This window comes from Microtus ochrogaster, linkage group LG1, assembly GCF_000317375.1.
Source record: "Microtus ochrogaster isolate Prairie Vole_2 linkage group LG1, MicOch1.0, whole genome shotgun sequence".
Taxonomy (NCBI): Eukaryota; Metazoa; Chordata; class Mammalia; order Rodentia; family Cricetidae; genus Microtus; species Microtus ochrogaster.
Genome location: NC_022027.1, coordinates 8,643,633 through 8,670,525, shown reverse-complemented (window position 1 = coordinate 8,670,525; position 26,893 = coordinate 8,643,633). Strand labels below are relative to the sequence as shown.

The following is a 26,893-nucleotide window of genomic DNA, read 5'->3' as shown; positions in this document are numbered from 1 at the left end:
ATCTTTATGGTGTGGAAACTGTCTAATATGTACACATAGGACAAACATGTTTAGCATAAAGTCAGCTAACAAAGGAATTACTATCTTGCAAAGGGCATAATGTATTCATTGCTATGTAGATTCTCTGAAGAGACAGAAATCATCTAAAGAAACTTTTAAAGAGAGAGATCCCATGACATAATTTCTGTTTGCCAGCCACCTCACTTGAGAGCATGCTCCAGATTACAAATTCCACTAAAATTCAAAGAGGAAACGTTGGCGATGGGAAATACTGGTGTGTGCGTGTGTTTGTGTTTGTGTGTGTTTATGTGCGCGTGTGTGTTTATGTTTGTGTGTGTATGCTTAAGACAAATGGCTTAACATTTCTCCCGTGCCTTCTCTTGTTCTAGGCACAGTCGTGACGCATGGCTTTTCTTCTGTGTCCTCATACAACGTGTCCTTTGTTTCTCAGCCCACAGTGGGCAGCGGCCAGGCTTGGCTTGGTGTGACTGTCGGGTATAAGATGCAGTGTACGTCTGTTTTAACTCTAGATGTGGCCCTTCTGCCTTAGCAGCTGACTATTGACGCTTCTGCCGTCAGCTCAGCCAGGACCCATCCTATTGGCTCTGCAGCAGGCTCTTGTGCACACCTACTTTGTTCTGGGACTTCCCTAGAAGCCACAGACTCTGAGCTCCCACCAGAGTGTGGGAGATGGGGACTATCATGTGGTCACCTGCCACCCCCACTCCACCTCCATTCCCTGCCTTCCAAGCACAGTTCCCAAAGGAGCTGACCGGGTTCCTTGTGAGCCATTCCTGATGGGCGTCAGACTTGGGCTCTACCTCCTGCTTGAGCCCCACAGATCCCGCTTGGCCCCTGGCTTTGCCTTAGACTCACATCCACAGGCTCTTTCTTGGTGTTCATGCTTTGGTTAGGTGGCGGGGTGGGACGGGGGTTCTCTGAGTGGCTTCCAGCCCTTTGTGCTGATGGCCCCCATCTACTCTCTTTGTCACAGCTGTGTCCATCAACACCAACGGAACTGTGTTTGCTGCAGACACAGACATCACATTTGTGGCTGTTACCAAGGAAACTATACCCCTGGAATTTGTATGGTATTTCGGAGATGACCGACCCGTGAGGACAACTTCCAGAAGCCTTAGAAGAAGGCTGAGCATCCCTCAGCGGTTGGTCAACATGGTCTTTAGTGCTAACACAGTCAGCAGTCAGGATAAAGACCACCCTGGCACTCTCACGATAGTTTTATCAGTGTTTACAGTGCACCCAGCCCCTAAGCACTCTGTGCATTGAGCTTAGCCATAAAATGTAAAAGAAGAGGGGTCCCCTCCCCCCAGTGTACAATAAACACAGCAATCCTAAATTCAAATTTTATCTCAGCCCTCAGGATAATCTAAACTGCTCTTCTTATAGAGAAGGGCAATATGCTGACCTCATGTAGAGACATGAACTAAACAATGAGAAAGGGAGCTTAAGAAGAACTCCCTCCGTCTTGGCTTTGATCCTCCCTCACTGAACAAAGCCCACAACTTAAGCTCCCAGCTCTGTCTGTCTGCTGAAGCGCTGTGGAGATTCTCGGCAGCCTCGTGTTCTCACCTTGCCTTGTACCCCATCCTTAGGTACCACGTGATGGTCGAGGCCATCAGCAGGATCGGCAGTGTGGTCTCTGAGTCCCACCTCATCAGCGTACAGAAGAGAATCGCAGCCAATCGGCTCATGTCCCCGGCCTCAGCCCTGGTAAATACCAACGTGTCCTTTGAGTGCAGGCTCAACTTTGGCACGGATGTAGCCTATCTTTGGAACTTCGGAGATGGTACCACTGAGGTGGGCAGCAGCTCCTCCAGCCATGTTTACAGCAGGTGAGCGATGCAGGACAGGTGGCAGCTGACTGCGGGTGGCACGTGGGGCTGCCTTCTGACAGAGCTGATGCTTAAAGCCTCTTAGCCAATCCTGCAGGTCACGCAGATGACAAATGTTGAATGGAAACAGGTCAGACCTGCCTAGGGCTCTGGAGCAGCCAGCCCTAGGGAAAGGAGGCAAGCAGAGGCAGAAAGCCACTGCCAGGTGGTGTGGTTTTAGAGGCTACAGTTCTTTTTGTCAGTAGATGCGCATTCTCTGAAAACTATAGCCCATAGATATACACACCAACCGCACAGCTGTTTTTATTGTCATCCGTATACCGGCCATCATTGTCTGTGCTGGCATGGTAGTTGTTGACCTCACCCCAGTATCGTTCTGTTAATATTAGGGCAGCTATGGTACCACTAGGCAGCACAAAATGTTCTGCCTCATCGTAATCCTAAAAGCCCTTGTCATGCCATGGGCATGTGGTGTCATTAACCATGACATCGTTCAGCAGCACCTGGCTAGATTAGAAAGATACGTGGTATCTAATTGCCTTCATCTGAAACTGTTGCTCCAGAAGGTTTCCTTCAATGTAAAACCACACACGTGCAAGCGGCTCTCAGGGCGGGACTGTGGGTGCCGCAGACGGACAGGTCAACTGTTCCTCGCTGAGTCTCTGGCTAGGGTGAATCCTGGGTTCTAAGGGGGCCAAGACCTCCCAACGAGTGTCCAGTTTTCACAGTTGCCAGAGACAAGCATGGCCAAGGCCCAACCTCAGACTCAGCTGGCACAGAGGAATGTGCAGAAGTGTGATAGCTATGGAGCTGGGGTTGTGGCTAAACACCACGATCAAAAGCGACTTCGGGAACAGTTTATGTGGGTGTAGGGGTCCTGAGGACTTGATGATCACCTGGTGGGGAAGGCACAGCAGCAGGAGCAGGAAGTGTGGGGGGGCTGTGTACCCTCAAAGCCTACTCCTAGTGTCACACTTCCTCCAGCAAAGCCACAGTTCCATAACCTTCCCAAATAGCACCACCGATTGGGGACTAAGTGTTTAAACACATGTGTCTACGTGGGAGGGAAGTGTTTCTCATCCAAACCACAAATAGATAAATTTAAAAAGTAAGGCCTCTATGGGCGGTGGCACCAGAAGCCAATACAGACTTTCTTCAACGCAGGCCCATGCCTGTGGCCTCTTCCAGCTCTCATGGGCAATCTTTAATGGTCTGTCACTAGCCGTAATTCATGACGTCTTCCTTGGAAATAGATTCTCAGTTACAGAAGGAATCAACCAAAAGTTCCTGAGGGGTTTGCACATGGCTAGACAGGTTCCTAGAGCTCGGGCACCCAGGATGCCCTCTGGGGCTCCAGCAGCCCTCTGCAAATGATAATGTTTCTGGGGCCATTCCACAGCCCAGGACCCTCATGCAGACATCCTTACTGTACCCTGACACTTGTATTTTAAATAAATGCTGATTGGCCAGTAGCCAGGTGGGAAGTATAGGTGGGGCAACCAGGCAGCCATTAGAGGTGGGGCAATGAGAATTCTGGGAAGAGGGAAGTTTCAGTCTGCAGTCGTCACCCGGACAGAGAGGAAGCCAGACACAGAGCAAGGAAGATGTGACTGCCTCACTGAAAAAGGTACCAAGCCACATGGCTAACACGAACAAGAATTATGGGCTAATATATATTATAAGAATGAATTAATAAGAAGCCTGAGCTACTAGGCCAACCAGTTTATAATTAATGTAGACCTCTGTGTATTTCTTTGGGAATGGCTGTAGGACTGCACAGGACAGAAACCTCGGTCAACACAGCCCCCTCCTAGGAGGACCTGCCTTTCTTCCTGAGCCTCTAGGGTAGCAGGTAGCATTCTAATCATGAGCTGCCTAATTCCCATGATCCTCCTGTGCTACTTCTCTCCATAGCCAGGGCTTTTTACTCTGCGCAGGGACTGGAAGTAGGTTCAGGTTTAAAACCCATTCTTATCCTTTTTAGTGTCCTAAACCCTAAGGATTATTCAGAAAATCTGACCTCTAGGACCAGATGTGTCCAGAGACTCAGAGTTCCAGTCAGGAATGTCCATCACAGGGAAGACTCTGAGGCTCAACCTTTGGATGACTCTGTGGTCAGTAGAGAACTGGGTCCTGGCTACTGGGAGCAGTGTGCCCTCGCCTAGTGTAATGTTGTTTGGAGCGTGTAACTGCCAGTTGAGTTCCACAGGGACTAATCCACACATGATGGGGATCTCCACCACGTAGACAGAGAATGACCTCCGTGGAGATCAACTTCATGACCCCGGCCCCTTCTGTCTCTACACTTTGGGTTCAGTGGCCATCACAAATGGTGATGCAGAGGGATCGAGGGCCAGTGTAGAGCAACCTTGATCTCTCCACGTCTGCTCTCTACCCTTCCAGGGAGGGTGAGTTTACAGTTGAAGTCCTGGCCTTCAATAATATCAGCTCCGCCGTCCTAAGGAAGCCGCTTTTCATCGTGCACGAGCCTTGCCAACCACCTCCGGTGAAGAACATGGGGCCTAAGAAGGTGCAGGTAGGGCTGGGCTTAGGCAAGCAACCTGCCTGCCTCAAGATAGGCTGCTTCGAAATCGCTGAGCTCGCTGGGGAATGAAGGAGGCTTTGTTGAGCTTGTCTGCTGCACTCAGCACAAAAGCATCCCTGTGAGGGCTCGGAAGCTGGTGCCTGAGCAGGGAGAGCCTGGATTTGGAGGGAAGCCTGGCTCCTAGCGGGTGAATAAGCCTTTTATTTACCTATATGATTGACATTCAGCGCAGCTTGCTCTGAGTAGCTTTTTTCTTTTCTTTTCATTTTTGATTATATACAGAATAATGGCATTTTCAGTCCAAAGAAAAATCTAACACCAAAATGAAAAGAAATGACCAATTATATGTTGAGTACTAATTACAAAATGGGGAAAAAAAGAGAATAAGGCTGCCCTTTATTTCTTGCACTTCTTTGAGGGCTTTGATTTCAAGCAGTTTTACTTTCAAAGGTGTTCAGCCTGCCGCTTGGGAATCAGAATTCGCCGCTGGCTTTTGCCAAAATGCATTCTGTGGTGGGTCAGCTGCCAGCCCCGCGCATCTCAGGTCCCAGCAGCCTCAGACCGCAGTTGGACTTCAAAGAGAGTATGGGGTTGCCCTGGGCAGGCTGTGGCTATCAGGCGTCCATGGCCCGTGAGGCAAGACCTCTGTAGCTCTTAAGGCCAGCATTCCATGGTGTCAGGCTGTTCTGTGCTCTCTGTGTGAGGGATGGACCAAAATGCGAGGGCTTCTAGGGAAAGACCTCAGCTCACAAGGTTCTGGCTGGAATTCTTGTTCTGCCGTGAAGCCAATCCTGCCTTTGTTTGATTTTGTTTTGTTTTAAGGAATATACTGTTATTGTTGCTACCTTACGTTCTTTATTTTTATTTTGTTTTAAGACTGGGCATTGCTATTTAGCTCAGGCTGTCCTTGAATTTGCTATGCTGCCCAGGCTATCCCGGCACTCTCAGTTTTCCTGCCTCAGTTTCTTGTATGCGGGGATTACAGGCTCACACTCCCACACATGGACGTATTGTTTGTTTGTTTTAATTTATACTTACTTTCAACTGCCTCAATACATAGAAACAAATATTACACAAATAAATGAGTTTAGTTTTTAATCTGTAAAACATTTTCTGTAAGATATGGAAAGCAATATTGATGGCACCATTTGTTTTTTTATATTTCTTGTGTTTTCTAAAAGTATAAAGAAAAATGAAATTATGCGCAACATAGACACCAGGAGATATATTTATTTATTTTAAATGTTTTTTTATTGCTTAAAATTTTCTTTATTATTTTAAAATTGTATAAGGATATGTGCATATGCATGCAGGTGCTTGCACAGGCCAGCAGAGGGCGCCAGATATCATGGCCTGGCACTGGAGTTACAGGAGGATGTGAGCTGCTTCACATAGGTACTGGGAAGAAAACTTAGTTACCCTGCAAGAACAGAAAACATTCTTAACCACCAACCACCGAGCCATTTCTCCAGCTCCCTGCTATTGTTTGTTATATGCGGAGACAGAGGGATATAAAAAGAGGGAGAGAGGGAGAGGGAGAGAGAGAGAGAGAGAGAGAGAGAGAGAGAGAGAGAGAGAGAGAGAGATTGAATGCGTGTTTAATGACAAAATTTGAATCATTGTATTATAGCATCACTGTCTCTTAGTACATCACCACGACTGCTGGTTTTTAATGGTGGCATGTACTGGACCATATGCACACATTCTAACCATTTCCCAGCATCTTCATTAATGAACTCTGATTGTTTCTAACTCTCCATTACTACAAATAGCATGTGTCCCTCACTCTGTGCACACACCATCTTCAGCATGCAGCACTCTGGTGCACATGTTTCTCTTCATGTCTCCATGGCACAGAGCTAAGGGGCAGAACGCCTCTCTTGGGAAATTGATCTGTGCCTCCTGGATGCTCCTCTGCACCCCAGTTTCCCAGCACGCAAAGCCAGCTCCTACTCCAGCAAAAGTTGTATAGTTTTAATGCATTTCATCATTTTGAATGTGTATTAAAATTGAGAGTATTGTGATTTGTCATTGCTACCATGTCTGGTAGCTTTCTAACAAGTCCTACAATGAAATCAGTTCAGAGTAGAAACAATGAAAAGGGTTGAACAGTAGATTAAATAGTGTAGAAAGCTGCCTGGAGAACACAAAAGATGAATTTCCCAGTTGTAAGACTAATAAATTCTTCTTTTTTTTGTTTTTAAACATTCTAGTCTTTATGCCATTTGTGTTTTCTTTATAACAAACTATATTTCATCTAAATTTTAAGGTTAAAAGTCCCAATCAGTAGTGGGAGGAGGGAAGCCAACACCTCCTTTGACCTTTAAGTACATTTAATTAAAACTTTTCCATGTGTCTTATTTTGATCACATTCTGTCCTCTCCCACTCCTTTCAGATCCACGCCACCTCTCTTCTCACCCAACTCACGTTCTCGCTATGTAAAAAACAAGACAAACAGCAGAAACCAAAGCATATGAATAAAAACGAAAGTCAATACCAAAAAGCTATTAAAACAAAACAAAAGAACTCACAAAAAAAATATGGTCTGTGTTGCGTTGGCCAACAACTCCTGCTCATGGGCCTTGCGCTGAAGTGTAGTGTAATAAGGAGACAAAGGAGAAATAAAAAAGGAGGAAGAAATGGGGAGGAAAACATGATGGGTGGGTACAAGAGGGAAGATGGGGAGAGACAACGAGCATTAAAGTTGCTGAATTCTTAAAATCCCAGAATTTTAAATTTCTCCAGGAATTTTTTTCTTTTAAATTAAATGGAGCTACCTCCAGGGAGAGCCCATGCACCTAGCATTAGCCCCAGAACAGGAGGGGGGGGGGCTGGCCAGACAGACTCACCCAGAATGCTTTTCCACATTCAGGGACAAATCCCAACGTCAGGTCAGGCTGTTGAGGGCTGCGTTATAGCTAGTCCCAGAGGGATGGGGAAAGGGAATAAGGAGCGTGGGAAGCACAGCATAGCTGTGAATACCATGACAAATACACAAACAAGTAACAATTAAACAATTAAATGAAATTCTAATGTAATAAAATCTAGTAACTTTTTCCTTTGACATTTTCCCATTGGTTTCGTGCTTAAAAGATTATTTTTTTTTCCTGCTATCAGTATGTAGGCGTAAATACTTACTTTTCTTGTTTTTGTATGTTTACTGTTTGCTTTCGTCTGTAAAATAGATGTACTAGGTGCTATTTGAAGTCCGCTCCCAGGTCCCACCCTGTACTTTTGCAAGCCAATGGCGGGGGCTGTACCAGTGACACTTTCTGACCGTGTGCTGCCCCATCAGGGCCGGCGGGCACTGACCCACACGACTTCTCATGTTAATTCCCAGATCTGGCGCTCTCAGCCCCTGAGACTGGCAGCGACACTGGAAGCTGCAGTGCTCTGTAACATTTCCCAAGGGCTTTCCTACGCCTGGACCATTGTGGATGCTGAGGCAACTGCTGTCACCCTCCCTGCTGCCGTCAACACCCTTGGGCAGACCATCGTGCTCCCTAGCTACACCCTGGAGTGTGGGAACTACACTGCCACGGCCAAGGTGGGCTTACTCACAGATCCTCAGGCTCGGTGCAGCCAACCAACTCTTTCCACGAGCCCTAGAGGAAAACCTTTTCAGCCAACGAAAGGGACTTTTGTTTGTTTGGATTTTATCTGGGTATGGTTTGAATTGATTTGGCTGATTGTTTGTTTTAAAGGGGTGGATAGGATTTTTAAGAGAGATTTTTTTTTCTTCAGCTGGAGAAGTGTCGCAGTGGGAGGGAACATTCGCTGTACAGTACAAGTGGGAGGAGCCGAGCTCAGATACCCAGCACCTGTGTACAACAGGCAGGCATGGCGGTGTGCAGTGTGCACCTGTAACCCCGGTACTTGTGGGGAGAGGCAGAGACAGGTGACTCATTGTCTAGGCTGGTGCATGCAGCACACACACACACACACACACACACAGAGAGAGAGAGAGACAGAGAGAGAGAGAGAGAGAAGAGAGGCACAGAGACAGAGAGACACACAGAGAGAAGTGGAGACAGAGAGAGACAGAGAGAATATATGTTCTAATGTTGGCCAAGTAATCAATAAAAAACTTCTTTTATTTTTTTAAAGACACCTTTTCTTTGCACCTACTTTGAATAAACCCTGTGCTGACGGAGGGACAGAAAAATAGTGATACTGCCATCCAGGAGAGAAGAATGGAAGATGTCTACTAGGGGACAGGGTCATGAGAGAAGTACCCAGCGCCACCCTCAGCCAGTACTCTCACCAGTACTATGTTTGGGGCTGGAAAAATGATATAGAACCATGTGGGTTAGAAAAGGGATACCATTGCTGAAGGAGAGACTGTAGGGAAATACTACTTACCTTTCCTGGTTCGTTCAGTGTGCTTTCTTATACACCCCAGGCCCACCTGCCTAGGAATGGGGCTGCCCACAGTGGGCTGGGCCCTCCCTCATCAATCACCAATCAAGAAAATGCTTCACAGATGGGCAAATCTGGTGGGGACATTGTCTCAGCTGAGGTTTCCTCTTCTCCAGTGACTCTGGCTTGTGTCAAGTTGATGAGAATACTGACCAACACACACCTCGATGACTACGCATGTAGGCAGACTTGGTTATTAACAGATCCACGCTCTTCCCCCAGCCCCACCCTCTGATGAACACTGTTGGTGACTCCTGCAGTTAGAGCTGAGGGTCAGTGTCCCGTGTGCAGTTCCAGGAAGCATCTGCTTTCTTCTTCTGGAATACCCCTTGTGTTTGGTCCCTCAGGTTCAGATCAAGGGAAGTATGGTGTATAGCAACTACTGTGTTGGTGTGGAGGTTCGAGCCAGGGCTCCCGTCAGCGTGATCTCTGAAGGCACCCACGTCTTCATCCCCAGGGCCACCACGACCTCCGTCATCCTCAGAGGCTTCCAGTCCTATGACCCTGACAAGCCTGGGGCTGCTCTCAGGTAAGAGCCCAGAGCTGCAAGGTTCTCAGGCTCCTACTTCTTCAAACTCTGGCTCAGGAATATTTGGAGAGCTAGTCTGGGAATTCTGCCAGTGTGGTCGAGATAGTTACGCGTACCAGCTTTCTGTAGTTGAAGTGCTCTGTTCATTGTCCAAGTGTAAGTCAATACAGGAAACGTGAGTCACTTTTTAAAGCTCATGCTTAAAATGCCATTTTGGAAGGCACATTGTAAATGTGCCCCTTTCATAAGGACTCCTTAGTGAGATGCCCTTGTGTGGGGGAGGCAGAGAGCTGCCTGTAGGGTGGCTCTGCTCTGTGGTCCTGAGCTCTGAGCCAGACAGCCCCACCCAGTGGGCCTTTCCCAGTCGTCTGATGAGGACCTCTTCTTCCCGGCAAACATCCCCCACTCAGGCAACCTTCAACCCTCCCCATCACCACCACCTCTCTGCAGGGCCACCACCTGTGGGCCCCTTTCCTGTGCCTCAACTCACCCAGTCACAAGCTTCGCCTCTTCCCACTGGCCTTCCCATCTTCATCCAGGGAACATTTTTTTAAATTAAAAATAATTTTTATACAAGATAGTCTAATTATGATTTGCCCTCTCCCATATCATCCTAAATCCTCCCCGATCCCCCTACAGGTCCAATCCATGCCCCTGCCCCTGTCTCTCAAACAAACAGGCAAACAAACTAGAACATAAAAAAAAAGAAAGAAAAGAAACAAGAAACACATATACACACTAATGCACACACGCAAATAGAACCCATAAAAACACACACTCATAAACTGTAATAGACCTGCAAACGCTAGATTAGGTTTTAAAAAGTGTGCAAACAAAGCGGTATAAGACAAAAAGATTCAAAAGTACCATTGGATTCATTTTGTGTTGCCCCTCCTCTGCTGCCCTTAAGTGTGGTTTGCATACACAATGAAACTCCAGGGCAGGAAAGGGGATTCTCATTTTTGAGCATATGTCAACTGGAGATAGCTTCTGGGTTGGGGTGGGGGCTCATGTCCACTTCCCCTTCTTGGTGCTGGGACCCCAAGGAAACATTTCTTCTCGTCACTCAAACTGAAACCTTTCTCAGCCTCTTTCCTCCCAATCTGTCTCCTCTGTCAGGAGATCTCACTAGGTCTCCCATAGAAACCAACCCCGTATGCTTCCCCTACATTGCCTGGGTGGAGACACCCGGGCCTCAGCTTCCGTCCATCCTCCAAGGATGGAGCTGTCTAGGAAAAGTCAGAAGCTCTCACTTCCCTGCACTGACCTTTTTCACATCCTTTTGACTCGGAGGGGAAGCCACTGTCCTGTCTGGAGCGAATCCTATTTTACCTGTTCCTCACTCGTAAGACTGCTTGCTGCTCATTGCCCTCCGTCATGGAGTTTGAGTTCAGAACAACAGGGCTCTCACTGGCTATATCCCTGGGTCTGGCACGTAGGCCCTATTGACAAATCAGTAGAGAGGTCCCTTTGGGGTTATAACCCCTGCTGTGATGTTTGCCACACCCAAGTGTGGGACTTGGCACTTCTTTAGCGCCGTGGAAGTGAGAAGTAGACCCCTTCCCAATTCTACTGTTGTACATGCTATAGATACAGCTCTCAGTGACCAGTTCTTCACCCTAAGCCAGACAGACTAAGGCTGTGTCTCCGTCATCTTCACACCACCAACTATTAGGAGTCCTCACAGTGCCTGAACACGAGAGCTCGGTGTCTCCTGCTGGGTGTGCTTCTGGGCAGTAAGGAATCTTTGGAGGGAAGGATGGGATAGTTTCTCTATCCAGCTTGTGAACTGCACTGGGCACTGAGTTCTGGTGTGTTCCAGGGATGCTTCTTCCCAGAGGAGATTAAGAGAATGCTGCAACACCTCCTCAGAATGCAGCACCTGCAGGCTACACAAGGAAACGGACTTTTAAGGCTCAATAGAGTTATGGAAGCAGGGTGCCACGATGGGGCTGGCCCAGCTTGCCAGTGCATTTGTGTACTGTTTCCTGCCTGCCGCATGCCTGTTTAAGCATGTCCCCTGTGGATTAAGATCTGCTCCAAGGTGGGATGATGCTGTCCTCCTCCTCCACCCTGATGGCACAACCATCATTGTCTTGTGGCTCAAGCAATTACCATTTTCCAGAAAGATGGTGAGATTGAAGGAACAGGGCAGTTCCCCAAGGCCTCCACCAAGGTGTTCTCTTCCTAAACTTGGGATAATGTGACATTCCTGTCTTACCTTGTGGAGTTGTCTCCAAGATGAGAGGCACCACTGGCAGAGTCATTGTGAGGGAGACATTCTAGGCTTTGCAGGGCTGTGTTTCTTATGAGCAGGGGGAGTCACTTTGTACACGGGAGTGGCAGAAGTAGCTCTAGGACCAGGGTGTAAGACACAAGTCAGCCAGAAGCAGAACTCTAGCTGGATTACAGTGGTCTCTGTGCCAGTGAGTGGGAGAGACAGGCCCAGCCCTGTCACTGATGTCAAAGAGAAAGGAGTATCACCTCTCCCCAGCCACATGAGCCTTTTACACACAGTGATGCTAACCATGCCCCTCCAATGGCTTCTTTGACAGGTATCACTGGACTTGCACCGCAGCCAGCTCGCCAAGGTGGCCCTGCTTTGAGGACTCTACTCCATACCAAGTAGACACTCAGGCTCCTGCCATTTCCTTCCCAGCAAAATGGCTCAGTGGGTGCTGTGACCAGTTCCTTGTGACCCTGACAGTCTCCAGCAATGGGCAGAACTCTTCTCGGGCCTTGATATTCCTGTCCACCCGTTCAGACCCGGACTTCAGGTACCCTTGCTCTGCGCATATGTAGCTAAGCTTTCTGGCTGGTGATGGCAGCTTAGGACTCTGTTCATGGAGACCAGTGTAAAGTTCGGCCATGTGGGAAACCACACCCCTAAGTAAGAAGGTGGTGACTGGGAAGGGGCTAGTGTCATGGGTAGCTCTGCTGTCTCCTGGGCTAACAGTGGGTCCTTCCTGTAACAACACCCGACCCCTAAATTGAAGACCAGTGCTTAAGGCTGATGTTAGAAGGTGGCTCTGATTTCCAGATTAGGGAGCATGTCCCTATGGACATTAGGATGTCCAGTTGTGACATCCTGGAGCATGAGAGATCACAAAGAGATGCTAGGAACCAAACCCATAAACTCTTCATCACCAAGGCTACCAAAGTACTCACATGTATAGCCAGAGACCCAAAGCAGGTATACTAGGACTGAACCGAGCTGTTAGCATGGGCAAGGACATGGAAGCCTCTGGGTTCCCCCTTTTGGGTCTAGGTTATATGGGACTGGGCAGGGGCTGAATTCCAGGGGAACCGACTTTGGGGCTGGCACACGAGTTACACGTTTCTGAGAATGGCATACCTGAGCACTTACAAATAGTTTCTGAAATTTTCCCTTTAATGTTTCAGATGTTGGTTGACTGCAAGTACTTGAAACTATGACCAGCAGCTAGTACATACATGTACACACACACATACAGAGGTGCACACAAACATGTGACGGGCTGATTCCTTTTGAGGAAGCAGCGGACCTGACCTGCCATGTTCCTTTTTGCCTCCTACACTTAATGTTCCATGGTGAAGTCATGGCGTAGGGTGTACTGGATAATGAAAGACACACAGACATCTGCACACCACCTAGAAAGTCTCCTCCATACTCAGCCTTTTTAAGAGTCCCCAAGTCCTATAGGAAAGGAATCCACACGGCAAGGTCCAACATAGTCTCTCTCGCCACCTGATGATGTACCAAAGAACCAGAGTTTATGAAATGCTTTTAGGACTCAGCCCTGGGCCAGCAAAGAGCCTGGAGAAATTGCCAGGATGTAGCCATAGTGACTCAGAGATGTGTGGATGCAATGGGGGACTGTGCAAGGTGTGGTCCCTGTGGGCACTATAAGGCATGGGGCAGCTCATGACCCAATAGCCCAGCCCAAGTGGGAGGCAGAGCTAAGCCAGATGACTGTGGCAAAGGCAGATGACTTGGCAAGGCCCCGGTGAAAGTGGTCTGTAGCTGCGGAGGCAAACGTGTGGTAAAAAGGTAAAGAGGTAACTCAAGTGTTGACTTCTGTGTTTGGACAGCCCGGCCAGAGCTGAGGCTGAGCAACAGAGAGAATAGTCCAAGACTGTTTGACATTGAGGAAGTCACAGCTTCCCTGAACTTGGTGTGAGTGTGCTTGTCTGATGTGTTCAATCAAACGCTGGCTGCTGGGTGTAGCCTGGAAGCTGGTCACATGATCCCCCATACAGGTTCTGACGATACATTCAGTTCTCACAATACAGAGCCAGCACAGAGGGTTCAAACATGGCCCATCCAAACGAATACAGCCTAAGTGGTATGTTCCAACAACATCAAAGCAATTGCCTGTTCCAGATTCGTCCACATCTCGTGGGTCAACTTTAGAGACATCCGTGTAAACTGGAATGAAGAACTGTCTCTCCGAGCTGTGTGTGAAGACTGTGACGATATACCCGACCTCACTTATTCCTGGGATCTCTTCCTGGTCAACGCGACAGAAAAGAATACTGTGGAAGGTAACATGGCTACTCTTTCTGATCAATAAAAAAAAAAAAGGTTGTTGGGGGTGGCTGAACCATCGCGTCTGACATCCTCACAGCTGGGACTTCATCCCACTTCAGCCCTCCAGACACCTAGTGACAGTCCCATAATGGTTCCCCACATAAGTGCCGTAAGGAGGCTGAGCACAGACTCACTTGGGCCATTTTATTGGTTGAGAATCACAGGCAGCCATTGCAAAGGATCTGTGATGGCGCTCACTGTCCAGAGAGCAGTGGACTCAGAAACTGACGTCTGTGTTGGCTCTACAGTCTTCTTTCCAGGCTTACAGCTCCTAAAATCCTTGGACTCTTTCATGCGATCATGCTTTTATATGTTAATGAGCTGACAGGTGGTCAGCAGCCACTGAGTATCTTTGAGATGAGGCTTGGCCATCCCAAACACTGAGGCAGTTGATTACACTGGGGCATGTAATCATCCACGGCTATGTAACAAAGCTTCCAGGAAAGTCCCAGAAGGACTGGGATCACTGGTGGAGGGCGGAGTTCCAGAAAGGACTGGCATCTCGGGTCTCTGCTGCTCTCTAAATGGGAAGTTGAGGCACACTGTGTGTGGAAAGAGAGTTTATTCAAGTCCTGATGAAGATGGCCACAGGGAGAAAACAGGAATTGCAGTTACTCAGAATAAGTGCTCCCGAAATGACGCCATGGGGTGGAGGGGGGGGTTGTCTGGTGATTCCACCCTGGGGCAGGGCTTAAGAAGAGCACAGGGGTGGACTGGCAGTCACTCGGTGACGTGAGGCATTCCAGGAGGAAAGAAGGGGCTTCACTAGGGTATGAGTTATCTCCTCCACGTCAGGATGTCTGGAGAAACCCACCAGGCTGATGAGAATGAACTGGGGGGCTGGTGTCTGGGGTCTCAGGTCTCCCATTTGCCTGGGGTGAAGAATATTGTGAATTTGTTCTTATCCACCCCCGACTCCCGCGTTCCTCCTTCCTCACACCACTCCACGGAGTAGCGTGATTCTGTGGAATGAGATTGAGTTCCAACAGGAAATGACACAGAAGACTGGGTTTCTGGGCTGGGCATCCAGCTCTGCTCAGCCCCCACTGGCTGCCTGCCATGTTTTCTTTAGTCCATTTAAGGCTCTTAGAAAACTTTATAAAGCAGAGTTTGGAGTTCAGCTGCCCCCACACACAACGAGGACATCCAGTCGATTGTGTCTCATACCACATTAGAGGGGGCTCTGAATTCTTTAAGACAAACTAGACCTTTATGAATCAAAACCCAAAACCTAAGTGAGGACCTGTGGTAGAGACACTGGCTTTGACAAGGCCAGTGCTGCCTGAGACCAGCGTATCTCAGAGAAAGCTGACAAGGGCTCCCATCACCCCCTCTGATAGCAGGTTCACAGAACACAGGGAGACAAACCACTAGATCACTGTAAAGGACACCATGGAGGACAGAGGCGGGAAGGTCTGCCCTGGTCAGAAACAAAAGCTGCCTTTTCAAAGAGTTATTTCTGTCCATGAATTTTTTTGTCATTGCTCCTTTATCATAAGCCCTGGTGATGCCTTTTAGAATTATTTCCTGAGCCCTCATTGTCGGGGAGGGAAATGAAGATCCGGGAAATTTCTTCCAGAATAGAGTCACTCACACAGTGGGCTCTTTGAACCTGGTAGGGTCACCCTCTAGTCTGAAGGCAGACTGGGGAGAGCAAGTTCAGGCGAGAGAAGAGATCCAGAGTTTCCTTCCCTACTTGTTCATGTTTAGGTCATGTATTGGCTTCCTCAGCACCAGGCCACAGCCATGTGCCTGGGTCTTGATCTGAGCATCAGGGCTCCATGTCAGGCTTGTTTACAGTAGCATGGTGCTTCCTGGGAAGATGGGAACAAGTGTTCAGTCACCCCAGACGTGGCACCAAGACACACCCCTAATGAGAAGTCCACTCAAGTCAGGAGCATCACTGGAGGGTTAGTGACAGTACCATAGGTGACTTAAAAACAGATGTGTCACACAAAAGGCCACCACAGCCTGGGTGATGACGCAGTAAAGCTGCCACACTGGAATCCCACCCTATGCATTCTAGCACCTGTCCCCAGACCACCTACAGTTAGGAGAAATGGCTGGAATCTCAGGTGAGAATTTTGGGGGCCCTCTTCCTGCTTCTCCTAGGGAGTTTTGGCAGCCAAGCCTCCATGGCCTCTGTTCTGTTTCACTTCTTGTGTTTCCAGGAATACGAAAGGTATTGCAGCAACCTCAGCTCCGAGGTGGCAATGGTCAGTCCAAACTCTCAGACAATATCTTTGCCTCGCAGGTAGACATGCTTATGTAACCTGTATATGTATGTGTTTTTATTTTTAACGTGTTTGTGTGTGTGCGTGTGTTGGCTGGGGAATGCCACAGTGCCTATATGGAGGTTAACCACCATTACAAAACTCCTGGATATCACATTAAGGTCTCCAGGCTTCTGCAGCAAGCATCTTTATCAGCTGAGCCATCTTGCACTGAACCCACAGACTGTATATTTTTTTTAAAAACCTATATTTTATATTTCAGTGCGGAACTTTAACCCTCTCACACCTGTGTTTAAGTCCCCTTCTGCAGCAGTATGGGGCTGCTGGGCGCTTCAGCATCCGGGGCCATTCTGAAGTTGTCTCAGTCAGACCTACAGTCAAGCCCGAGAGCATCCCGGACACGACACTCACCAGAGCGGTCACCCATGCCCCCGAGCTGGACAGCTCTTCACAACCTGGGAAGCATTTCCTCTAAGTCCACAGCAGGTGGATACCACATTCCTGCAGTGGTTGGTCCCATGGCAGGCTCCGGGGAGCCCATGGAGGATTCCAGCTCACTGAGTCCAGCCCCAGGTTCCCTGGATGAGGAAGCTTTGATGGTGAGCGCCCCAGAGGGAAGCTGGCCTTTTTCTAGCTCCTCCTCTGCCTTTGATGGTAAGTGCCACCATCTCTGCACATCCTTGTATCTAGGCACCAGGCTTACCTGGGAAGGAGTGGATCTAATGGGACAGGCTTGAAGTCACTTCTGCCTTTGTCCTGCGTCTAAGAATAGTGTGTCCATGCTGAGTGCAGAGCCCAGTTTCAACCCCAGGGCAATAAAATAGTACTTTGGTTTTGTTACTTTGAGACGGGTTCTAACTAATGTGGCCCAGGCCTCTAATTCCCTATGTAGCTAAGGCCGAATTCCTGATTCTCCTATCTTCACTGGTCAAGCACTGGCATTATTGCTATGTGCTACTATGGTCCGGCTAAGAGATAGTTTATTCTTGACCCAAATATGAGTTATAGTGCTTCAGAGACACAGATAAAGTTTGCCCTTAATACTGCAATCCATAGTAGAACTAGTTATATATTTGATTAGTTATACAATATAGAAAGTTGTATCAAATACATTGTGTGTGTGTGTGTGTGTGTGTGTGTGTGTGTGTGTGTGTGTGCGTGTGTAGGGGGGATACCACCAATTGGTGTCTTACAGTCAAATGGGGGAAAGTCACACAGGTTTTGGACTGACAGCATTTTTAGCTGTGGATTGGTAGCAAATAGTCCTCTTCTAAGAAGAATATATTTAAAAATTTTTACCTATAGTCAAAAAGATGTTCTGTCAGGCACCGGAGTGAAAATGAATAACAACTTAAGGGAACTCAGAAGTGGCTTGGATGGTTCGGCTCTGATCTGCAACATTCTCACTCCACACGATCATGAGCTTCTACTCCAGCCTTACAGGATCTTGGTGTCAGGGGTTTTAGTCTACAGCACACAACACTCATTAATTGTGTCTTCAAATGAAATGTAATTTTTCCCTCTTGTGTAGACTTTGAAGCCTATTATAGTGACATCCAAGAAGACGTGCCGTCCCCCGGAAGACAGCCAGGTGACCAGTTTTATGATTGTCCCCATGTAGGAGAGTTCTGCACCCAGGCTTACTATGTACCACCATCCTGGACGCTTGACGCTTGCCCCTAATAGCAAGGCCACCTAAAACTCCCCCAAGGGATTTTTCAAATGGAGACTGTGAGCCTCTCATAGGCACAGACCTCACTCCTGGTTCACTTCCCTCCCCATTCTGAATTCTCCCTCAGCACCGTGATGACCCCTGTCACCCTTCCACCCCTACCTCATCTAAACAGGTGGCTTCTGGACCTGTGATGTCTTTCCTTGTCTGTCCCATATACACCTGACATCTTCTCGAAAATTTCACAACTAGCTCATTCCTGTGTCCCCAGAACCATTGTGATGCCCAGTGCTTCAGTGAACACAGGATGATCAACGTATCGTGTACATAGGTACTGATCGTACGATCAGTAGGTGATCTATGTTTCTGCAGAACAGACAGACAAGGAACAAACACTGCTCTCTAGTGAACGGATGGATAATTGGAGTGTGCTGTGTCTACCAAATGAATGGGCGGGTGATTAATTTGTTGACAGAACAGGCAGATGATGAATGGTGGTTAGTGGTTAAGTTAATGTGTTGGTTCTCTGATTCACTGCTGTGTTTTCTTCAACTGTCTCAGACTGAGGATTTCTCCAGTTCTTCTTTGTGTGAGATGCTTCTTATAGGCAGTCATAAGAGGAAGCAGAAAAGAGACCTGGGAAAACAAAGTGTGTTATGGCCATAGGTCCTAGAAATAGACATGTGGCCGACCACTCGGGGCCTTGTGAGGAAGCCTTGGTGGACCATGAGCCCCAGTTTCACTAGGGTTTCAAAGAGAGGAACAAGATAGGCAACATGTCCTTTGGGATCTGACAATCAGAGTAACTCCAGTAGGCTGTGGACAGAGGGGGTGACACTTGGTATGGCATCTAGTCACCTAGTCACCTGGCACCTGGCTCTGGGATGAGTGTGAAGAGGATGGCTGCCCAGAGTGTACAGCAGGACCGAGGGGACCTGACTGTGGATCAGGTAGACTTGCTCCTGACAAGGCTCTTGATATCACTAGGGATTGCCTAGGCCAGGATGGTGGCCTCTGTCTAGCCAGAAAGACTGGTTTTGCTGCTGTTTGGTTTACTTGTAGGATACTGAGATGTGATTGCATTGGTTGACTTTCTGGTTACTGGTTTTGCCTCGTGGTTTCACAGGGTTTGGGTTACGGTCACTTGACCCCACGCTCCTGGGTAGAAGGTCACTTCGGTGGGAGTGTGTATAAAGGGGATTTTCTCTTCATGGTGGACAGAAAGCAGAGGGCCAGATAGGAAGAGCCTAGGGACAGCATATCACCAAGGACCCACCCCCAGTGGGTTTTTCACAGGGAGGCTCCACCTTCTAAACTTTCCAGAACCTCCAAAAAGAGCATGCCAGCTGGGGACCAAGCATTTAATGTGGACCTGTGAGGAAAACCTTATATTCAAGCCATAAAAATCATACAGGAAAAAAAGTGAAAATTTGTACTACATATGCAGGTCTGTTTGGGGGTCCTGCTTGGGCCTGGCAGGTGCCAAATCAATACTAGCAAATAGACAGAATGGGCATGATCTTATCCTGTTCATAGCATGACTCTTTCTGAAAGGGGTCATCCTAATTCCTCGAGGTCTTTTGGTACTGTGTCTTGTTTCTGTGGCCTTCTTTGAAGTCTTCATTCCGCCCAGCACCATCCCATGCCATTCCTCCCCAGACTACACAATGGCTTTCTGCCTCTGTACCTGCCACCTGCAATCATATCTTCTGCACAGTAGCTAGGGGCCTTTCTCAGACACAAACAAGATGGTCACTCTCCTCTGGCTACTGGTGGCTTCCTAACACTTGCAAGACAAAGGTTTCAAAGGTGGCCACAGGCATGTCTTTACTGCTCACCTCTTGGTCTCCATTCTCTTTCTTCGGCAATGCGCGGAGGACCATTTCCACCACACTTGGTTTCTACTCAACCCGGAAGCTTCCTCCAGATCTTCACTGAACTCATCCTTTGCTCTGAATCCCTGCCACCGCTCCAACAGAAGCCCCCCCCCCCGCCAACAGAGGTCCCCTTCTGTTCCCTACACTTGCTTTCTCTGTCAATCTGCTGCACTTTTTTCCTCATTTAGGATCACCTGACTTTGCATTATGAAATTCCAGATTGCAAGGTGGAAGGAAGGAAGGAAGGAAGGAAGGAAGGAAGGAAGGAAGGAAGGAAGGAAGGAAGGAAGGAGGGAGGGAGGGAGGGAGGGAAGGAAGGAAGATGAGCGAGGGAGTGAGGAGGGAAAGATGAAGGAGGAAGGGAGGGAAGGCAAAGAAAGGATCTAATGGGAGGTTGGTTGTAAGACCCTAAGGAACATTTCTTAAATACGCACACTTACTAAAGGCATGGCTTTAGATATACCCTATCCAGCAACCACAGAAATCGGTATTAGCATCAACTTTGACATTCATGCTTCACAAGACTGGGACCTTTCCCTTTCTCTCCTGTGGCATGGTTTATCTTCCTAGGGACCGGTACCAACTTCCAGGAATCGGGACCAAGCATGAATGCCGAGGAGAGTGCCAGTGATGGGGACAACCTGCTGGGCCCTTTCCTCCACACAGGCAGAGCAAAGCCGGCTCTCATGATTGACTGGCCCAAGGCCCTGGTCAGCCGAGCTGTCTTCCACAGCTACACCTCCTCAGGTACGAACATGTTCTTCACACCCCAGATTCACAACCATTTCAGAAGCATTTGGGACTCGGCCCTCAGGTTCTCCTGAGTCTTTTGTCTTAATGGTTGAGAGGAACCACCAGCCTTCCCTGTTCATGTTTGTCCTTCTGTGGACCACAGCCCATCCCGTGGCTTCTTCTCTAAGGATGAAACTGGCTGCAGCTGTCACTTAGGAGTCCCCAGCTGCAGAGCAGCAGAGAGTGTTGAAATAGGAGCGGCGGGGCTGCGTCCCCGGCACCTGGCCGCCCCCATGGCTAGATTTACCCAAAATAATTACACGGAAACTGTATTCTTTTAAACACCGCTTGGCCCATTTCTATCTAGCCTCTTCTAGGCTAGCTCTCGCACCTGGACTAGCCCATTTCTAATAATCTGCTGTAGCCCACAAGCTGGCTTACCAGGAATGATCTTAACCTGCATCTGTCTGGAGTGAAAGAATCATGGCATCTCTTTGACTCAGCTTCTTTCTCCCAGCCTTCTGTTCTGTTTACTCCACCCACCTATGTTCTAACCAATAAAATGGGCCAAAGCAGTTTCTTTATTTTTTAACCAATGACCTTCCTCCATCAAGAGAGCTTTGGTTCTGGGTGGAACCTCAGCACATGGCACCCACTATCCCTAAGACCTTGCAGAGAGTACATGTTCCATTTCCATGGATGGATTAGGTAAAGCTGGCCTTGTGGGGAAAGGAATTTTTAAAATTCTCTCCCCCAGCATAGGCATGTTGGTTTGTCTGCTCTCGTGGATCACTGCCTTTCTGGGTACTGCATGTGAGTAAGGTCACTCCATGCCCTTTGGGGGAAACTATGGATTTCATGCTATTTTTAAGGGAATTTTTCCCCTTGCTCTCTCCAATCACCTGTCTTTTATCTTGTATCTCAAATATGAGGAAGGCTAAGCAGGATAGGATAGCTTACTCTTGCAGGGAAAGAGTTAAAAATTTTTCATCACCAAAATTCTACAAAATGCAAATGTCAATCATACTATATCAGATAAGCCAAATTTATAAAATAAAAACTCAAATACCAAGTTTGCTGTAAATGCACAAGATGAGATCTTATCAGCATTCTCTTGTTGCTAGGGAAATCTACCTCATCTGAGCTGAGGCGAACTGATCCACCTCAATACTGCTTCTGTTGGGTGAGAATGGCCTGGAGATAAAAATTGGGGCTCCTCTAAGAAGGCTAGTAACACACAGACTAGTGTCCTTCCCAAGTATTAGTAGAACATGTGTCTATTCCTGTGAAGAGACACCATAACCACAGCAAGTCTTATAAAGGAAAGTATTTAATTGAGACTGGATTACAGTTTCAGAGATTTAGTCTGTTATTGTCATGGTGGGAAACAAGGCCACATGCAGGCAGATGTGCTGGAGAAGGAGCTGAGAGTTCTACATCTGGATTCACAGGCAGCAGAAAGAAACTGTGTCCCTCACTGGGTATAGCCTGAGCATGTGACACCTCAAAGTCTACCCCCCCTACACAGTGACATACTTCCTCCAACAAGGCCACACCCACTTTAACAAGGCCATACCTCCTAATAGTGCCACTTCCTATGGGCCACGTATTGAAACACATACATCTATGGGGGCCATACCTATTCAAACCACAACATGTATTATTGACCTGTACCCTTGGAGCAAAAGTGGGGCTCCTTCCTGAGAGCCCACTGACTGCCACTTTCACATGGACACTTCTCTTCTGTAGGTATCATGGGACCGGCTGTGACAATAAGACCATTCTCACTGAGCAGTGGCGAGATGTATGTCTTTCAGGCTTCTGTAGGTATGTCAATGTACAAGTTATAGCTAGTGTGGGGAACCATGAACACTTTGGTCTTATCATACTTTTTCCTAGAAATCAGAGTGACTCTTTCCTGAAACCCTTTGCCCTGGGCCCTACCCTTCCTTCTCTTCTCCTACCACCACCCCATTGTTTGTTACCTACATTAGTTGCTGTGATGGTCTTCCTTATGACATCAGGTGCGTGTTTAGAACAGGTTAAACAATGACCAGTTACTGTCCTTCTTGTATATTTGTTTATGTGTGTGTGTTGATTTTTTATTTTGTTTTTGTTTTTGTTTTGTTTTTGTCTTTGTTTTAGTGTTTTTTTTTGTCTTTTGTTTTGTTCATTGGTGGATTTAAAAACGGGTGGGAGCGTGGCACATGAGCTACTAAGAAGCAATGGTATCCATTATAACAGAAGCAAGCATTGTCTCTGAGGGCAGAAGCAGCGTTCTCCATGTGCCACAAAACAAAAAAGCTAGATGCCTAATGTCTTAGTTAGGGTTTTCATTACTGTGAAGAGACATCATGACTACAGCAACTCTTATAAGAAAACATTTAATCAGGGTGGCTCGCTTACAGTTCAGAGGTTCAGTCCATTATCACCATGGCAGGAACATGGCAGCATGCAGGCAGATGTGATGCTGAAGTAGCTGAGAGTCCTACATCCTGCAGGCAACAGGAAGTTGACTGACACACTGGGCAGTATCCTGAGCATAGGAAACCTCAAAGCCCGCCCCCACAGGCACACACTTCTTCCAACAAGGTTATACCCAAGGCAACAAAGCCACAGCTCCTAATAGCACCACTCCCTGTGGGATTATGGGGGCCATTACATTCAAACTACCACACCCGAGTGGGCCATCTGCCCTGTATATATTTAATCCCAACCATGTGTTAGTGCCGTTTTTCTAAGTGTTCAGCGTGGGCTGGAATTTACCACAGGCTCACCCTGCTTAGTGTCCGGCAACTCTTCCTGTTTTTTCATGACTCAATCTGAAAGCATTCTTTTGGGTAACTTAAACATTTCCCCCCCTCTGGAGATGAAGGTCCCATTTAACAAGCACAGAAGTTTCCACTGACATGCAGGATTGATTCTTCACCCATGGTTTTGCATTCATTCGAGCCCACCAGGAGCCAGTCATAGTGGCCCATCTGTAATCACAGCACTTGGGAGGCTGAGGGAAGAGGGTTGCAAGTTCAAGGTCAGACCATACCTCAGAGCAAAACCAGAGAAGCAAACTTACTGTGCACTTGCAGTTTTGCCTCCTGGGTTTGTATATACATCGCCCAAGGAGGCAGCTCAAGGTTGTTTGTCTTCTGATATTTCAGGGACTGGCCCTTCTGGATTCTCACCACTGCTGTGAATCTCTGCCTGGCTAGTCTAGACACTAAGGCCTGAGACGCTGCCCAGAGACAATGCTTCTTCTGTAATAATAAATCCCATTGCTTCTCAGTAGCTCATGTGCCACACTCCCACCCCTGTTTTTAAATCCACCAATGAACAAACTGAAAAGCCTTTCTCTTAGGCCATGTACAGAAGATGCCTGCGAGTCTTCCCATGGTCCCCGGATCCTGTTCAGTGTCCTCTGCCTCCTGGGAGAGCTGAGCTCAGGCTCCAGGTGTCTGCTCCGCTGGCCACCACTTATTCCACACACAGCCTCCCTAACAGCTTCAGCCTCCTGTGTTCTCCATCGCACATGGCGCTGTGTGGCTGTCCTTGCTTGTGTTTTTTCGGGGGAACACGCTTACCCCTATGTCCCTTTCTTATGCCGATATGCTATTCCTACCCCAGCGTTGTTAGCTCTAAATGCTTCTTCTGCAGGGATCTGACTGGTCAGCAAGGCAGAACTAGTCACCGCATCCTCTTGGATGTCACTTGTGTTGAAGGGCCCATTCTCTGTGGACAGTGTTGTCACACCGCTGTTAAATAGGATGCACAGGCAGTGTTCAGCCTGCCAGAGGCCACACAAACAGTCCCCACAGGACCGGATGAGGGCTTTTGGCAATGTGACAAAGAAAGCTCCAGCCCATAGTTTATCCTAAGAATATACTATTTTCTAAAAAAATGTGAATGCTAATAAATTATTGTAGGGTAATTAATAAAGCAGAAGGGATATAACATGGTGTTTAATCACTGGGGAGTAATAACTATGCCTGTTGGGGTATATCTGCCCAGAGAATTCTTAGCAGATGTCTGAGTCAGATTCTAGACACAAGCTGAGTACATGGGGAATGTGTGTGTTATGTGTGTGTGTGTGTGTGTGTGTGTATTCTCCACTCTACTTCTCTATACTGGCTGAAATCCCCATTCTGTCTTTCTCTTAGCTTCAAAGAAGGCCTTACTAGGCAAAGCTCAGCTCTACATAATGGTCAACCAGGTTCCACAGGACATGTCCTGTCAGGTGCGACCCCACAGTGGTGTGGAGGCCCATACTGTCTTCAGTGTCTTCTGCATGTCAGGGAAACCGGTATGTGAGAACCCTTATCTGTCCTGAGGGGTTCAGGCAACCACGGCTCTTGGAAAGCATAGGAATTTTTTGTCTGGCAGGCTGCAGGGCTGGGCTTGCCTTGCATTGTGAGAAAGTTGTTCCTGCCTGGATGGGGGACTTCTCTTTAAAAGCAGCCTCCTCATTAGAAGGAGAGGACCCTTGCAGGGCATTGTCACAAAGTCAGGAGACTCTGTTAACTACGGCCATACAAACGGGGTGGGGGATCAACCTGAGGCATAACTCCATCACCAAGACATGTCTCTGACCCACACTTGCCCGCTTCGACCAAGGCTCCCTTTGAAGTCAGATGGCGGCACAGCATAAGGCTGTGAGTTTTCAGTCAGAGTCCTCAGGCTCTGGACACAATCTGACCCGGTCCTGTTCGGCCCACGTTCCTTCCCAGAAACCTGCCCTTGTGCATAGAGAAGAGGTTGTGACCCACAGGTTGCAAACCGCTCAGATAGGGGATCCAAAGACAGGAGAGCTAGCTGACCCAAGGGCAGAATATGAGAAGCCCTTCAGATTAAGAACTGACAAGTCCCACAGCGCCGGGAAGTCTCTTCCATCTGTGTGTACTGAGGATGATGTCAGTACCCTGGTCTAGGCTGAAAACATGACCACCAGTGGCCATGAGAACAGAGGTGTGTGGCTTTGATTGGTGATTCCATCCATATTGTACTCAGTTTCCTGTTTATTTTTACTCCCACGGATTGGATCATAGGACTTCCATTATGAATTTCGCTACCAGGTAGGAAACACTTCTCCACACACCCTGTACAGCGGACGAGATACCCAGTACTACTTCCTATTGCCAGCTGGTGAGACCACAGACAATTACAAAGGTAAGCCACAGTGTCAACCATGTGACTCGGTATGCCTACTTATCCCTCCAAACACTGTCTCCTGCCTTTTGAAAACAACGGATTATTAGAGGGGCCTAGAAATTAAAATCATCTATTCACCTCAGTCAATTTAGGCCCTTTACCTGTATTTTTTAATTTAAATTTAATTTAAAATGATAGTAGTTAGTGGAATACATTGGGTGGTTACAATATATTATTTTTAGGTATTTAACTTTAATTTCTTTTATTCTTTTTTTATCATTTTTATTGCTTTTATTGCACTATACATTTTTCTCTATTCCCCTCCCTTCCTTACCTTTCCCCTTCTACCCTCTCTGGTGAGCCCCACACACTCTCAATTGACTCAGGAGATCTTGTCTTTTTCTCCTTTCTACGTAGATCCATGTATGTCTCTCTTGGGATACTTTTTGTTGTCTAGGTTCTCTGAGGTTGTAGATTGTAGGCAGTTTTTCTTTGCTTTATGTCTAAAAGCCACTTATGAATGAGAACATACCATATTTGTCTTTCTGGGTCTGGGTTACCTCACAAAATATGATGTTTTCTAGATCCACCCATTTGCCTGCAGATTTCAAGATGTCATTGTCTTTTTGTTTTTTATTTTTGTTTTTTATACTGCTGAGTAGTACTCTGTTGTGTAAATGTACCACATTTTCCTTATCCATTCTTCAGTTGAGGGGCATATTCTTTAGTCGAGGGGCATTTAGATTGTTTCCAGGTTCTGGCTACGACAAACACAATGCTGCTATGAACATAGTTGAGCACATGTCCTTATGGTACGATTGAGCATTTTATATATATATATATATGTGTGTGTGTGTGTGTGTGTGTGTGTGTGTGTGTGTATGTATATATGCTAGGTCTTGAGATAAGTTGCTTCCTAATTTTCTGAGAAACTACCATACTGATTTCCAAAGGGGCTGTACCAGTTTGCACTCCCACCAACAATGGAGAAGTGTTCCCCTTATCCCAACATTCTCTCCAGCATAAGCTGTCATTGGTATTTTTGTTTTGTTCTTGGCCATTTTTATAGGTATAAGATGGAATCTCAGAGTTATTTTGATGTGCATTTCTCTGATGGCTAAGGATGTTGAACATGTCCTTAAGTGTCTTTCAGCCATTTGAGGTTTGTCTGTTGAGAGTTCTCCATTTAGGTCTGTACCCCATTTTTTATTGTTATTTGTTCTTTTGATGTCAAGTTTCTTGAGTTCTTTGTATATTTTGGAGATCAGTCCTCTGTGAGATATGGGGTTAGTGAAGATCTTTTCCCATTCTGTAGGCTG

The 26,893-nt window shown here is 47.4% G+C and overlaps 1 protein-coding gene across 1 annotated transcript in view; it reads left to right on the top strand.

Moving 5' to 3' along the window:
* Positions 1-26,893, top strand: part of Pkd1l1 (polycystin 1 like 1, transient receptor potential channel interacting) — a 196,372-nt gene that overhangs the window by 9,255 nt on the left and 160,224 nt on the right. The window contains 15 exon segments of the mRNA XM_005372508.1: positions 390-509; positions 995-1,163; positions 1,614-1,853; positions 4,257-4,389; positions 7,740-7,946; positions 9,166-9,347; positions 11,903-12,124; positions 13,711-13,871; positions 16,089-16,185; positions 16,462-16,805; positions 17,683-17,742; positions 20,271-20,447; positions 22,182-22,259; positions 24,587-24,729; positions 25,472-25,592. Coding sequence (XP_005372565.1) covers positions 390-509; positions 995-1,163; positions 1,614-1,853; positions 4,257-4,389; positions 7,740-7,946; positions 9,166-9,347; positions 11,903-12,124; positions 13,711-13,871; positions 16,089-16,185; positions 16,462-16,805; positions 17,683-17,742; positions 20,271-20,447; positions 22,182-22,259; positions 24,587-24,729; positions 25,472-25,592 — 2,454 coding nt within the window.